Raw genomic sequence first — 14,094 nt, forward strand, 5'->3', positions numbered from 1 at the left:
ATATGACATGGACACAAGAGGGTCCAATACCAAAATAGAACTCAGACAACATGGGTGTATCGACATTGTGCCCTCACCCCATGTGTCGGAGGTTGGATCATATACTCGCTATTTGATACGAAGTCCAAAAAAGATATGACATGGACACGATAGGGTCCAGCGCCTCAATAGAACTTAAATGGATGGATATTCGGGATGTCTCCATATTATGAATGACATGTGGGCCCGTTCTCGATGGAAATGAATGAACGAGCTATGATTGGTGATGACAAGAAGGCATATGAGCCATATTAATTGGGATTGTCGTGAAAACTACCTCGTGATTTTGTATCAAAAAAAGAAGAAATAAGGACCCTACTAGGTTCAAACTGGTGATTGCCTAAGAAGAATGACGACGCGCAGTTTAAAATGTACGATCGTTTAGGGTCCTACCAGGTTCGAGCTGGTGACCTCTTAATCTACAGTCAAATGCTATACCATTAAGCTAAGGACCCACAATGGATGGATGTTTGAGATGTCTCCATATTATGAATAACACGTGGGCCCGTTCTCGATAGAAATGAATGAACGAGCTATGATGGGTGATGACATCTCGAGATTGTGATGATATGAAGACATATGGAGCATATTAATTGGGATGACGAGTGGAATGCATGAAGATCATGTTATTTTCTAATGGTGGAGTGGATAACTACCTCTTCTGTGATTTTGAATAAAAAAAAAAAAAGAAACAATAAGGGCCCTACCAGGTTTAAAATGTCTCGATTCGAATTATGGCTCAAAATGTCTCGATGTGAACTGGTGACCTCTTGATCTGCAGTCAAATGCTCTACCACTGAGCTAAGGACCCAAGATGGATGGATGATTGGGATGTCTCCATATTATGAATGACACGTGGGCTTGTTCTCAATAGAAATGAATGAACGAGCTATGATGGGTGATGACATTTCGAGATTGGGATGACATGAAGGCATATGGCCCATATTAATTGGGACTTGGATGATGAGTGGAGATGCATGAAGATCTTCGTGAAAACTACCTCTGTGATTTTGGATGGACGAGTGTTTGTGATGTCTCCATATTATGAATGAGATGTGGGCCCGTTCTCGATAGAAATGAATGAACGAGCTATGATGGGTGATTACATCTCAAGATTGGGATGATATAAAGACATATGGGCCATATTAATTGGGATCCTGGTGACGAGTGGAGATGCATGAAGATCATGACGACGCAACAGAGTTTAAAATGTATGATCTTCGTGACACCAAACATGATGATATTTTCTGATGGTCGAGTGGACAACTACCTCGTGATTTTGTATCTAAAAAAGAAACAATAAGGGCCCTACCAGTTCAACCTGGTGATCTCTTGATCTGCAATCAAATGCTCTACCACTGAGCTAAGGACCTAAGACGAATGGATGTTTGGGATATCTCAATATTATGAATGACACATGGGCCCGTTTTCGATGAAAATGAATGAACGAGCTATGATGGGTGATGACATCTCCAAATTGGGATTACATAAAGACATATGGGCCATATTAATTGGGATCCTGGATGACGAGTGGAGATGCATGAAGATCATGACGACGCAACACAGTTTAAAATGTACGATCATCGTGACATGGTCGAGTGGATAACTACCTCGTGATTTTGTATCAAAAAAAGAAACAATAAGGGCCCTACCAGGTCCAACCTTGTGATCTCTTGATCTGCAATCAAATGCTCTACCACTAAGCTAAGGACCTAAGACGAATGCATGTTTGGGATATCTCCATATTATGAATGACACGTGGGCCCGTTCTCAATGGAAATGAATGAACGAACTATGATGGGTGATGACATCTCCAGATTGGGATTACATGAAGGCTTATGAGACATATTAATTGGGATTTTGGATGACGAGTTGAGATGCATGAAGATCACAGTTTAAAATGTACTATCTTCGTGAAAACCTACTAGGTTCAAACTAATGACCTTTTGATCTGCAATCAAATGCTCTACCACTGAGCTAAGGACCCAAGATAGATAAATTTTTGGGATGTCTCCATATTATGAATAACACGTGGAGCCGTTCTCGATGAAAATGAATGAACGAGCTAGGACACGTGGACCTGTTCTTGATGAAAATGAATGAACGAGCTATGATGGGTGATGACATCTCGAGAGGATAAAATAAGGGCCCTACGAGGTTCAAACTGGTGACTTCTTAATCTACAATCAAATGCTCTACCACTAAGCTAAGGACCCAAGACGAATGGATGTTTGGAATGTCTCCATATTATGAATGACACGTGGGCCGGTTCTCGATGGAATGAATGAAGGAGCTATGATGGGTGATGACATCTTGAGATTGGGATCACGAGTTGAGATGCATGAAGATGACACAACACAGTTTAAAATGTATGTTGTGACACCCGATATGATATTTTATGATGGTCGAGTGTACACTACCTCGTGATTTTGAATCAAAAAAAGAAAAAATAAGGACCCTACCAAGTTCAAACTTGTGGTCTTTTGATTTGCAGTCAAATGCTCACCACTGAGCTAAGGACCTAAGTTAGTTGGATGTTTTGGATGTCTTCATATTATGAATGATACGTGGACCCGTTCTTGATGGAAATGAATGAACAAGCTAGGACCCAAGATGGATGGATGTTTGGGATGTCTCCATATTATGAATGACAAGTGGGCTCATTCTCGATGGAAAGGAATGAACAAACTATGATGGGTGATGCATCTCGAGATTGGGATGACATGAAGGCATATGAGCCATATTAATTGGGATCCTGGATGATGTGAGATGCATGAAGATCACGGCCACACAGTTTAAAATGTCCGATCTCGTGACACCAGACATGATATTTTTCTGATGGTCGAGTGGGCAACTACTTCATGATTTTGTATCAAAAAAAGAAAAAATAAGGGTCGTACCAAGTTCAAATTGGTGACCTCTTGATTTGCGGTCAAATGCTCTACTATTGAGCTAAGGACCCATCCATGCATTTTATGTTCTGAGCGAGCTACTCTATGGGATATGCTTGTCTTTGGCGACTTTCTTGAAGATGAGTCTTTCAAGGATAGTGTCGGACGACACGAGTGTGTCGACATTGCGCCCTCATCCCATGTGTCGAAGATTGGATCATATACCCGTTATCTGATAAGAAGTTCATAAAATATATGGCATGGACATGAGAGTGTCAAACGCCTCAATAGAACTTAGAGGGATGAATGTTCGGGATGTCCCCATATTATGAATGACATGTGGGCCGGTTCTCGATGTGAATGAATAAATGCGCCATGATGGGCGATGAAATCTCAAGACTTGGTATGACATGAAGGCATATGGGCCGTTAATTGGGATCCTAGATGACGAGTTGAGAGGCATGAAAATCAGGACGACACAATTTGGATGACATGAAGATCACGACGATGCCACATAATATAAATCGTAGAACCTTGACCCAGACATGATATTTTATGACGGCCGAGTGGACAATTATCTCGTGATTTTCTACTATAAAAAATAAAAAATAAAGGCCCTTTTGGGTGTGGACTAATAACCTCTTAATCTACAATCAAATGCACTACCATTGAGCTAAAAACCCATTCATGTTTTTTTTGTGTCCTAAGCTAGCTACCTTATCACACATGGATGTCTTAGGTGACTTTCTTTGGAATGAATCTTTCCAGAGTTACCTATAGCACATGCGAGCCAGGATTTTGTAACAAATAAAAAGAAAAATTAAGGGCCCTATCAAGTTTAAACCTGCTATAAAATCATGTTTAGTGCATTGGATTGAGCTAAAATATTAAGTATATTATATGTGATGTCTGTTAAGGTTTGAAATGCCCCTATAATAAGATTTGAATAGAATGTTGTATGAAATAAATTTCACTATGCTAAATACTCGAAATTGAGAATGATAACTGTACTCCAAGTGATTGATTGAGTTATCTCCATGTATAAGCATACATGAATTTATTGAGTTAGAATAGGGCGCTAGAGCCACGACAATTTTACGATAACCTACGTCAATACGTTTTTAGTAGATCAAGCACTCCAATTTTGTGAACGGTGATCAGAGGTCAAAACTCTAGTGCTTCAAGAATCGAATCAGATTAGCCCCGAAGAGCTAGTCTAGAGAGTCTTGGAAATAAGATTTGGAGTTTTAAACCCCTTAGACACCTTAAAAACCTAGTTAATCTCTATCGCGCCAAGGAAAAACTAAGAAAGCTTACTGGACCTACTATTTCATCCTATACACCATTATCCTATAAGCAACTTTGAGTCCAACCTAATAGTGCCCTTGCGGCAGGTATATGGGAGCCAGTACTATTGAGTTTGACCTAGATCAAAATGGAATAGCATGTCAAGGTGACTAGGTGCCAGTATCATGTAGAAATGGCTAAGATTTGTTTGAATAGGGTCTTTGCATTATAAACCCGTCATGAGAGGGAATGAAGGACCACACAAGTTGACTCAGTAGCCCGACACACAGGATCACTCATCCAAACTTTTTGATTTTATGTTTCCTATAGAAGGATCGCCAATTAACCTGACATCAAAATGCTTAGAGAGTGACACCATGCTGTCCTATAATATATTACAAAATCGTACTTCTAGACCCAAGACACCAGTAATTCACTTACAAGGAAAAGTTATCAAGCTAGGTTAACGAATCAAAAAAGTTGGTTCATCTAAGAGCTCAGATACGCCATCCAGCAGATTCATGACGCTAGAGAAAGTGAACAACTCCCTAACTCCGAGGGATTTTTATGATGAGCAAGAGAACCACTTTGAACTTCAAGGTCTTTCCAAAGCTCATATATTAGAGCCTACAAATAGGTTGTTTAATCAGTATGTTTATACTCATCAAATTTTACTTTTCATTTTTAAGTGACTACCAATTGTTGACCGTTCAAGGTGGGAAAGCATTTGAAACTTGCATAGTTACAAAGGAGGATCATCTTGGGGCGTCAATCCGAAGTATAGTTATAACTACGATGAATGATTTTTAGCCATGGACACTAAGGGCCCTACCAGGTTCGAACCGATGACCTCTTGATCTGCAATCAATAGTAAAACCACGTGGAAAATAGAGAACCGATCGAATCAACTAATTCAACCACATTGTCGTCATCTACCTTGAAAAACTTTCATGCACATGGTTTGTTTTCAAATGTGAGTTTCTTTTGCTCATAGCTTGCATTATAGACCTTAATATCTTCTAGTCTCTCTTAAAAACTTGAAAATATCTTCAAACACGAACTTAATGAGTCAAGAATCACTAGATTTCATTAAGAAACGAGCAAGTTATGAACGTTCAAAGTTTTGTAGGTTCATCCAATTTACCTTTCATTTTAAAAAATTGATTCTCATAGTACAAGCTTCCTTAGCTCTCATTTCTTTCTCCAATCTTAAGGAGCTCATTCTCCCAAATTTGTACCAACAAAAATTAATTTCAATCCATGAAGAAACAAGGGTGAATTTGGTCATGGAACTTTCGGTTCAAACCTATGATTTTATTATCTTAAGCTCATTTTTCAATTTCTATCTTCCCGTACTCTTTGGTCCAAACTTGCAATAGCTCAAGTCCACCGTTAGCAGGTATTGGTCCAAACTTGCAATAGCTCAAGTCCACCGTCACTCTTTCCAAAAGTTCTTTAGGACACTACTGCTTGTTTATTTATTTGTGGATATTACGGTATTATACCTATCCAATATGGTGTTCATTAGCTTATTCACGAAGTGGTCGTCGTTAATTAAATCGTTAACTAAAGCTCTTGGAATACAAAATTGAGTGAATAATTTTCTTAAAAGAATTTTAATATTGTTCTCGCCATCATTTAATTGCATGGAACTGTCTCCTACTCATTTGGGCACATAGTCTACAACTACAAAATCAATTCATTCCTTTTCTTGATACGTCCAGTTCTTTGACATCGATCACATCCTTTACAATATGTTGCTGCATCCTTGAAGATTATGGGCAAAAAAAAATCTACTTGCTGCTCTCTTGGATAAGAAAAATATGATAAATTTTTGTGCAAATTGGCATTGTCTTGGCAAGGAATGATTGATATATTTGTTGGGTTTTATGTCCTAAAACTCATAGTTTGTAAACAAAGATATATTCTATTTTCAATAAAGTTATTATTGATGTTTATTCAGTAATAAATTGTTATTGAATAAAGTGAACTTTACGATCATTAATCTAAATCCAATAAACTAAGAACACTCTGGCTATAGTATGATTACTTGAACTATATGTAGAGACATAAGAGTGGATCAAGTTCAAGTATATAGTCAAAATGATCTATAGTATAAGGATAAGGCTGAGTACCTTATTCTGGGGACACTATGGATGCGGCCCACTTTTGTATATGATATAAACAATGTGATCACTAAATTGTGCATGTGAAGACATGTGAGTGGGGGCGTCCTATGCAATGAGTATTGCATAAGATCGGACCATGAAGAAAACCACTCTCACTTTATAAAGTCGTTTACTGTTGAGACTGATTTTCTTTTCATTCGATAACCTAGGTAACTCGGTTTTAATCCTGAGCTAACCATGAACTCCTGTTTATTCGGAATTATCCTTAGATTTGCATGGGTGAGAGTGGCTCTAGTTCGCCGACTCAACAGGCCTCCCATTTCAGGGGTAAGACTGGGTGAATGGTTGGGGAAGTGGGGTGCAAGACGGAATTCACTCCTACCCACTTTTAGGGATAGAAGAAAGGTAGTTCCCTTAAGCACTGACTCCAGGTCTTGAACAAGGGGCCCCACCCTCTCATTGGTCTGAGAGGGATTCGGTTTACTGGTTGGACCACAAACCAATTGTTCATTAGAGGATCAGTGAGACATAAGGAACAAGAAGTAACTTCAGGGGTAAAACGGTAAATTGACCCAGCTCTAGTTACGAACAACCTGTGAAGGATCGACTTACTAATCATGGTTATATCAGATGGACAAAAATATATCTATAGTGAGGGGAGTGCAACTACTAGGCTATAGTGGAGTGTCCTAGTAGTTAACGAATGTTGGTTAACCAGGTTAATGAGTTTAATAGGTTAATCTTGGATCGTTGGAGCCCATGATCTATAGGTCCATTAGGTCCCTCTGCTAGCTCATATCGGACTAAACCATAGAACAGTGTGACGAGTGAGTTCGAAGTGTTCGAATTCAAATTAGGGAATATGCGTTACATATATACGATATATTTAACCGCAATTTTGTTTTATTTACGAATTAAACGAAAAGAGAGAATCTGATATATTTAAATAAGATTTAAATATCTTAATCAATTATGTGTCGGAATTGATTGGGATTGACATTTGAATTAATATTAAATATTAATTAATCATTTAATGTTACTTTAATTTGAAATTCATTATTCAAATTAATTGTTGAATTAAAATGAAGAAAGTCAAAATGTTGACTTTCATCTAATGGAAAAATCCATGTTAGTGGAATTTTGAGGTGTCAAAATTTGGTTTAACCAAACTTGCATGTTTGCCAAATAAACCCCACAAGTTTGAGTGGACTTTTGAGTGTCAAAATTTGGTTAACTCAAACATGCATGCTTGCCACATAATCCCAAACATTTGAGTGGAATTTTAAGTGTCAAAATTTGGTGATCTCAAGTTTGCATGAACATGCAAACTTGACTCTTTAAATAGAGTGATCATGATACTTGGAAGGGATTCTTCATCTTAATGAAAAACCTTGAGACAAACACTCTCTTTCACATATACAAAATCCCTCCCAAGTTTAGTCACTCACCGGATTCCACAATCCCGTTCTAAGGCCGGAGGATAGTGGAGAAGACACTAGTGGTGGTTCGAAATCGGTTCGTGAAGCAAAAGAAGTTTGAACTACAAAAGGTTAGTATTTAAACTCATTAAGTTTTAATACTTATGAACATGCTAGTTATTTACAATAATTGATGTTCTAAAAGTGCCTATGATCCAAATTGCTTCCGCATGTGTTATATTAACACCATCAATCTTGGGTAGAGATGCTACCTCTTCCTATCTCATAAGACCCTGATACACTTCTACAAGAACCACCACAAAGTTCAAAAGCCTAGGGATCCCTGTGTTGGCCAGTTACCTGTGTAGTCCCTCTTCCCATCTCCAGATGGGTTTACAGTGCAATGACCCTTTTTAGGGAGTCAACATGAGCTAAACTATCTGTGTAGTCCCTCATTCCTCTCGAGACGAATTAGAGTTGCAGCCTCGGCCCCTGACCTATTTTTACACATGATAGTAACTTCTCAAGTAGCTTCGATGAGCTATCCTATCTCACCTTGGTCAAGCTCAATAGTACGGATTTCTGAACACCTACTACTTGGCAGAGGGATTATTAAGTTCGACCCTGAACGCCAAATAGTGGTAATGAGATATTAGAGGAAATAGAAAGCAGTCTGACTCTGGTGATATCATTCACACTAATGGTAGGCATGATAAGTTCTTTTAGCCATCCTTGTATGTCGTGGAGATTTACTATTAGGTTTTTAGGGCGTCTAGGAAATTCAAATCTCGAACTCTCATTTTCAGGCCACTTTGGACTAGCTCCTTGAGGCTAATTTGCTTCTAAGAGTTTTAGGTTCTTAACCATTAATCGTCACTCACGATCCAAGGGTGCTCGATTTACTAAAAACATTCTGACCTAAGTCAACTTAAAATTGTCCTAGCTCTAGTGCCCTACTCTTACATGAGTACAAACATACATATTTTAATCGGGAGATAATTCTATCAATCACCTAGAATTAAAGAACTCATTCATTAAGAATACATGCAAGCCCAACAGGAAGATAACATTTTTCAATCACCTAGAGGATAGAGCACATTCTCAAAACTTCACGCAAGCTCAACATAAAGATATTAATCCTTAAATAAATTCGATTTATGATGAAATGGATTAATTTTAAAAGTTTTATGTAAATTAATATTTCATTTTTTTTTTTTTTTAATGAAGCTAAAATTGGAAGGAGAAAATTAAATATTTAGTCAAAATTTGATTTCTTCCTCATTTGGACAAATTAATGTTTTGGTTTAAAATATATGGTAGGAAGCCGACACAATTAGATTGAGTGATGACAAGGCTTCTTCAACAGTGATTACAAGAGCAAAACAACAAAACTAATCAATTTCATAAAATGAATTAACAAATAAAAAGCTATAAAATCAAGACACAAAGCCAAACACAGTGGTTTCATTAGGTGAATAATCAAAGATAATTTATTTAATTTGGGATAAAATCCCACAAACATATTTAAAAGTTTCCAAGACCTGTCTTTCACTGATTGGATACAAAAAGTCAAACATCTTTTCGTAAAAAACATTGTAAAACAAGAGTTCACTACTTACACTCAAAGCTTCTGTTTTTTTGTGTTTCTTTGGTGGGTTTATATATAATGCCCACATAGACCACAAATCCACAGCTCCCAACTGTTCTTGAGAAATTTGAAGAACCAAAATTAAGAAATGGGTATTGCTGATTTTGTTTCAGATTGGTTAACAGATAATCTTGGCTCAAGGAAAAAGAAGAAACGAAAGCCAAACCAGGTATATATATATATATATATAGGTTGTTCATTATCTATCATACATATATATATCTCGTGTTCATATTTTCGTTTCCTTTTGACGATTTATAGACGGTAGAGATCAAAGTGAAGATGGACTGTGATGGGTGTGAGAGGAGAATTAAGAATGCTGTTTCCTCCGTCAAAGGTCTCGGATTTCTACTTTTGTTTACGATTATTATATTTTCAAAGCTAAATTATCGTTAATTTTTTCATAAATATTTCAAAATCGCAATCGAAATAGAATTTTTGGATCGAACTAGTTTAAATTTTTAGACATAAACCAATTAGGCATAATAAATTACAATATATTGACTTTTGTTGGTTAGGAGTGAAGTCAGTGGAGGTGAACAGAAAGCAAAGCAAAGTAACAGCGGTTGGATATGCTGAGCCAAGTAAGGTGTTAAAAAAGGTTCAAAGTACAGGAAAGAAGGCTGAGCTTTGGCCTTATGTCCCCTACAGTGTGGTTGCTTATCCTTATGTTGCTCAGGCGTACGACAAGAAGGCGCCCCCTGGCTACGTCAAGAAGGCGCCCCAAGCCTTCCCCGTCGACGAGGCGCCCGATCAGAGGTTGACGATGATGTTTAGTGATGAAAATCCGAATGCTTGTTCTATTATGTAGCAAAATAATTATGTATGTTTGGATGAAGAGAAAGGTGGTGATAGTGATTAGGTATGAGTTGGGATTTAGATTGTAATATAGTCTCTTGAGTAGACGTGTTTTTGTTCATATGCTATTGATGCTTGAGAAAGTGTTGGAAGCAAGCTATCATAAATAATAGAAATACAAACAAGTTTTCATCTGGGATAAAAAAGACAAATAAGTGCCCCAACTCATTTGAATTTAAAATAATTCACTTCTAATAGAGTCAAGCATGACATTTTCTCGTGTACGAGTGTACAACTAGCCTATGATGATTTGAGTTGGAATGATAAGGAATCACACTAAGGAAAGTAAAATTTGGATTACCTTATTGATCAAATATCTGAAGGCAAGAATAATTGGCTAAGATTTGAATAACTCCACAGGAAAGATCGTTAATGTCAAACTTGAATGATTCTAAACATGCAATTTAAACTACATAGAATTGCAAAGAAACTCAATTAGTGGCAAAAGAAAAGAAAAAATGTTCTTTTATTGTATTTTCCTAGTTTCCTTCACAAATATAATATACATGTGTTTCCTTCCATCACTAAAGTACATTGAAAAAACATCATAACTCTAGATTATCATCCTCTCGAAATTTATAACCATCAAAGAATAATTGAAGCTTCATTTTTCTTCCTTGAAGTTTATCTTGTATGATTGATGTAACGACCCTAGATTTCTACTAACCTAAAGTCACTACCGTCATCAAAACCTATACTCTTATGCGAAATGAAACCCTTAAAACTTCATCATAAAACATTGTCATAGACTTACAAGTTCGAAAGCATCTTTAAAACAACACAAGGAAATACTAAATAAAAAGTAAAACATTAAAAGTAAAAACACTCAATACCAACCTAAGACTAAGTGAATAAAGTACCACTATCTTATGCACGTGTCATAGTCTTTATTTGCGATGTCGTCGGCCATACAGGGGTGTCTTGCCTTTATCTGAAATAGAAGTACACACAGCTTGAGTATTTTAAGAAATAATCAAGTAAGTGATCCCACTATTGGGGTTAAGTAATGCAAACATATGCAACTCATGATCGTAGCTAGCTGTCCGTAGCAATGTCTAGAGATCAGCAGATCTCTGAGTGTTATGCGAGGTATGATGATGATCATCATCGTAGTGTAAGCGTCCATACTCATCATCATAAATGGAGAAGTAACTCGATGTATATGTGCACACAAAATGCATGAGAGCCATACAGGGGTGTCTTGCCTTTACCTAAAATAGAAGTACACACAGCTTGAGTATTTTAAGAAATAATCAAGTAAGTGATCCCACTATTGGGGTTAGGGAATGCAAACATATGCAACTCATGATCGTAGCTAGTTGTCCGTAGCAATGTCTAGAGATCAGCAGATCCCTGAGTGTTATGCGAGGTATGATGATGATCATCATCGTAGTGTAAGCGTCCATACTCATTATCAAAAATGGAGAAGTAACTCGATGTATATGTGCACACAAAATGCATGAGGTCCCTCTAGTTTTCATCTTTAAATTATCTTTTTATTGGCACACAATGCATGAGGTCCTTATAGTCGATGTATATGTGCACGCAAAATGCATGAGGTCCCTCTAGTTTTCATCTTTAAATTATCTTTTTATTGGCACACAAAATGCATGAGGTCCTTATAGTTTTCATCATAAAGGGAGAAGTAACCCGATGTATATATGCACACAAAATGCATGAGGTCCCTCTAGTTTTCGTCCCTCTAGTTTTCATCTTTAAATTATATTTTTATGTGCACACAAAATGCATGAGGTCCCTCTAGTTTTCATCTTTAAATTATCTTTTTATTGGCACACAAAATGCATGAGGTCCTTATAGTTTTCATCATAAAGGGAGAAGTAACCCGATGTATATATGCACACAAAATGCATGAGGTCCCTCTAGTTTTCATCTTTAAATTATATTTTTATTGTATATCTAGTTTTCATCTTTAAATTATCTTTTATGTGCACACAAAATGCATTTATGTTACAACCTTTATATATTGTTCACATATTACTCTAAATATTACTCTAAGGTACGTTTATTATCATAGTTGTGTCTTAGAAAATCATCGGCATAATGCATCATGACCTATTGATCTACAATCAAATGCTCTACCACTTAGTTAAGGATCCATTTGGATTAAAATAATTAACTTCTAACAGGGTCAAGCATGACATTTTCTAAGATGATATGGGTTGGAAGGTGAAAAAGAGGACCCTACCTGAGTTCGAACCAATGACCTCTTAATGACTTCTTGATCTGCAGTCAAATGCTCTACCACTGAGCTAAGGACCCATGAGCATACATCCAACCCTATGATTTGAGTTGGAATGTGAAAAAAAGGGCCGTATCAAGTTCAAACCGATGACCTCTTGACCCGTAGTCAAATATTTTACCACTGAACTAAGAACCCATTTGCATGAAAATAATTGGTTTCTAATAGGATCGAGCATAACATTTTCAAGTGGCCAATAACTATTTGAATTGGCCAAGGGCAAACCGATAAACTCTTAATCTGTAATTAAATGTTTTAACATTGAACTAAGAACCCATTTGCATTAAAATAATTAACTTCTAATTCGGTGAAACATGACATTTTCTTGTGGTTTGAGTGTACAACTAGCCAATGATAATTTGAATTAAAATGTGAAAAAAATGGTCTTATCAAATTCAAACCGATAATCTCTTAATCCGTAGTCAAATGCTACATTTTCTGGTGGGTTAATAAACCTATGATGATTTTACGTGTACCAATCATGGGTAGAATATGAGTGTGGTGGAGACATTAAAAAAAAAAAAAAAGAAGAAGAAGAACCCTACTAAGTTCAGATAACCTCTTAATTTGCAAGCAAACGCTCTACCACTCAGTTAAGGACTCATTTACATTAATGTACTAGGATCATAAAATAATTAACCGCTAATAGGGTCTAGCACGATCATTTGAGTTGTACCAATTATTTGGTGAAACATAAGTATAGAGACATAATAGCCAATTTATTACACTAAACTCTCAATGCAATTCAATTGCAAATTTTTGTACAAAAAAGGGTGAAAAAAATAAATTAATCTACAATCAAGTGGTTTACCACTAACCAAAAGACCCATCGGTCAAAAACAAGGTAGACAAAAAATAAAAATAAAATAAAAGCCCTTATCGGGTTTAAACAAAAAAAACTCAAGTCAAATGTTCTACCACTAGATCCCAATTTCTTCTACAGTCAAATGTCCATTAGTGGCATTTTTGTTATTTCTAACTATAACAAAAAATTGAGGCTCTAAACATGCTCGTAATCCTTTCAAATTAAGCATATACTACCTTAGTACAAAATTTCATTGTTAATTTAATCAAATACTCGTTTTCTAGGTTTTATTAGATCATACCAAATAAAACGTTTGTTCTAAGCCGTTTTTTAGTGGTTCAAGGAATCACTCGTATTTATATAATAGCATACAAAACTTAGTTTTATAGGGCAACACCAATTAATTCCTACAATTATTGCGGAAGAAAAGTCTGAGGTGTCTACTTATTGATGCTATTGTATTGGGGAGCATAGTTTGTGTCCCTCTCAAGCTCAAAATTCCTCAATTGGTTTTTTTGTGAAGATCCCTTATTGAGTTAGGTATTCAAAAACGTTGCTAAATCGATAAGAAATAACTAAAAGGAGAGTCATTTAAATAAAACTTAAGGATAGTTCAAGAAAACTAAGTGAGTGGTTGGTTCAATTGAATGACACATGGGTTCGTTCTTGATGGCATGATCGAGTGAACGATGAAACCTGAGTATTCGCTTGACAACAACAAGGACATTTGACCGTAGAAGAAATTGGGATCTAGTGGGG

General features: G+C 36.5%; 1 protein-coding gene and 1 non-coding gene across 2 annotated transcripts; one reads left to right on the plus strand and one right to left on the minus strand.

The window, feature by feature from the left end:
• Positions 1-422: 422 nt before the first annotated feature.
• Positions 423-494, minus strand: TRNAY-GUA (transfer RNA tyrosine (anticodon GUA)). Its single transcript has one exon. It is a non-coding gene; the product is annotated as a tRNA-Tyr (tRNA).
• Positions 495-9,430: 8,936 nt separating this feature from the next.
• On the plus strand, positions 9,431-10,411 carry LOC111809264 (heavy metal-associated isoprenylated plant protein 22-like). The gene is made up of 3 exons (XM_023695696.2): positions 9,431-9,581; positions 9,674-9,749; positions 9,931-10,411. Exons 1-3 carry the CDS (start codon positions 9,501-9,503, stop codon positions 10,221-10,223), a joined length of 450 nt encoding a protein of 149 aa, XP_023551464.1. The 5' UTR covers positions 9,431-9,500; the 3' UTR covers positions 10,224-10,411.
• The last annotated feature ends 3,683 nt before the right edge of the window (positions 10,412-14,094 follow it).

The sequence above is a fragment of the Cucurbita pepo genome, chromosome 13, assembly GCF_057944985.1.
Source record: "Cucurbita pepo subsp. pepo isolate OVF chromosome 13, ASM5794498v1, whole genome shotgun sequence".
Taxonomy (NCBI): domain Eukaryota; kingdom Viridiplantae; phylum Streptophyta; class Magnoliopsida; order Cucurbitales; family Cucurbitaceae; genus Cucurbita; species Cucurbita pepo.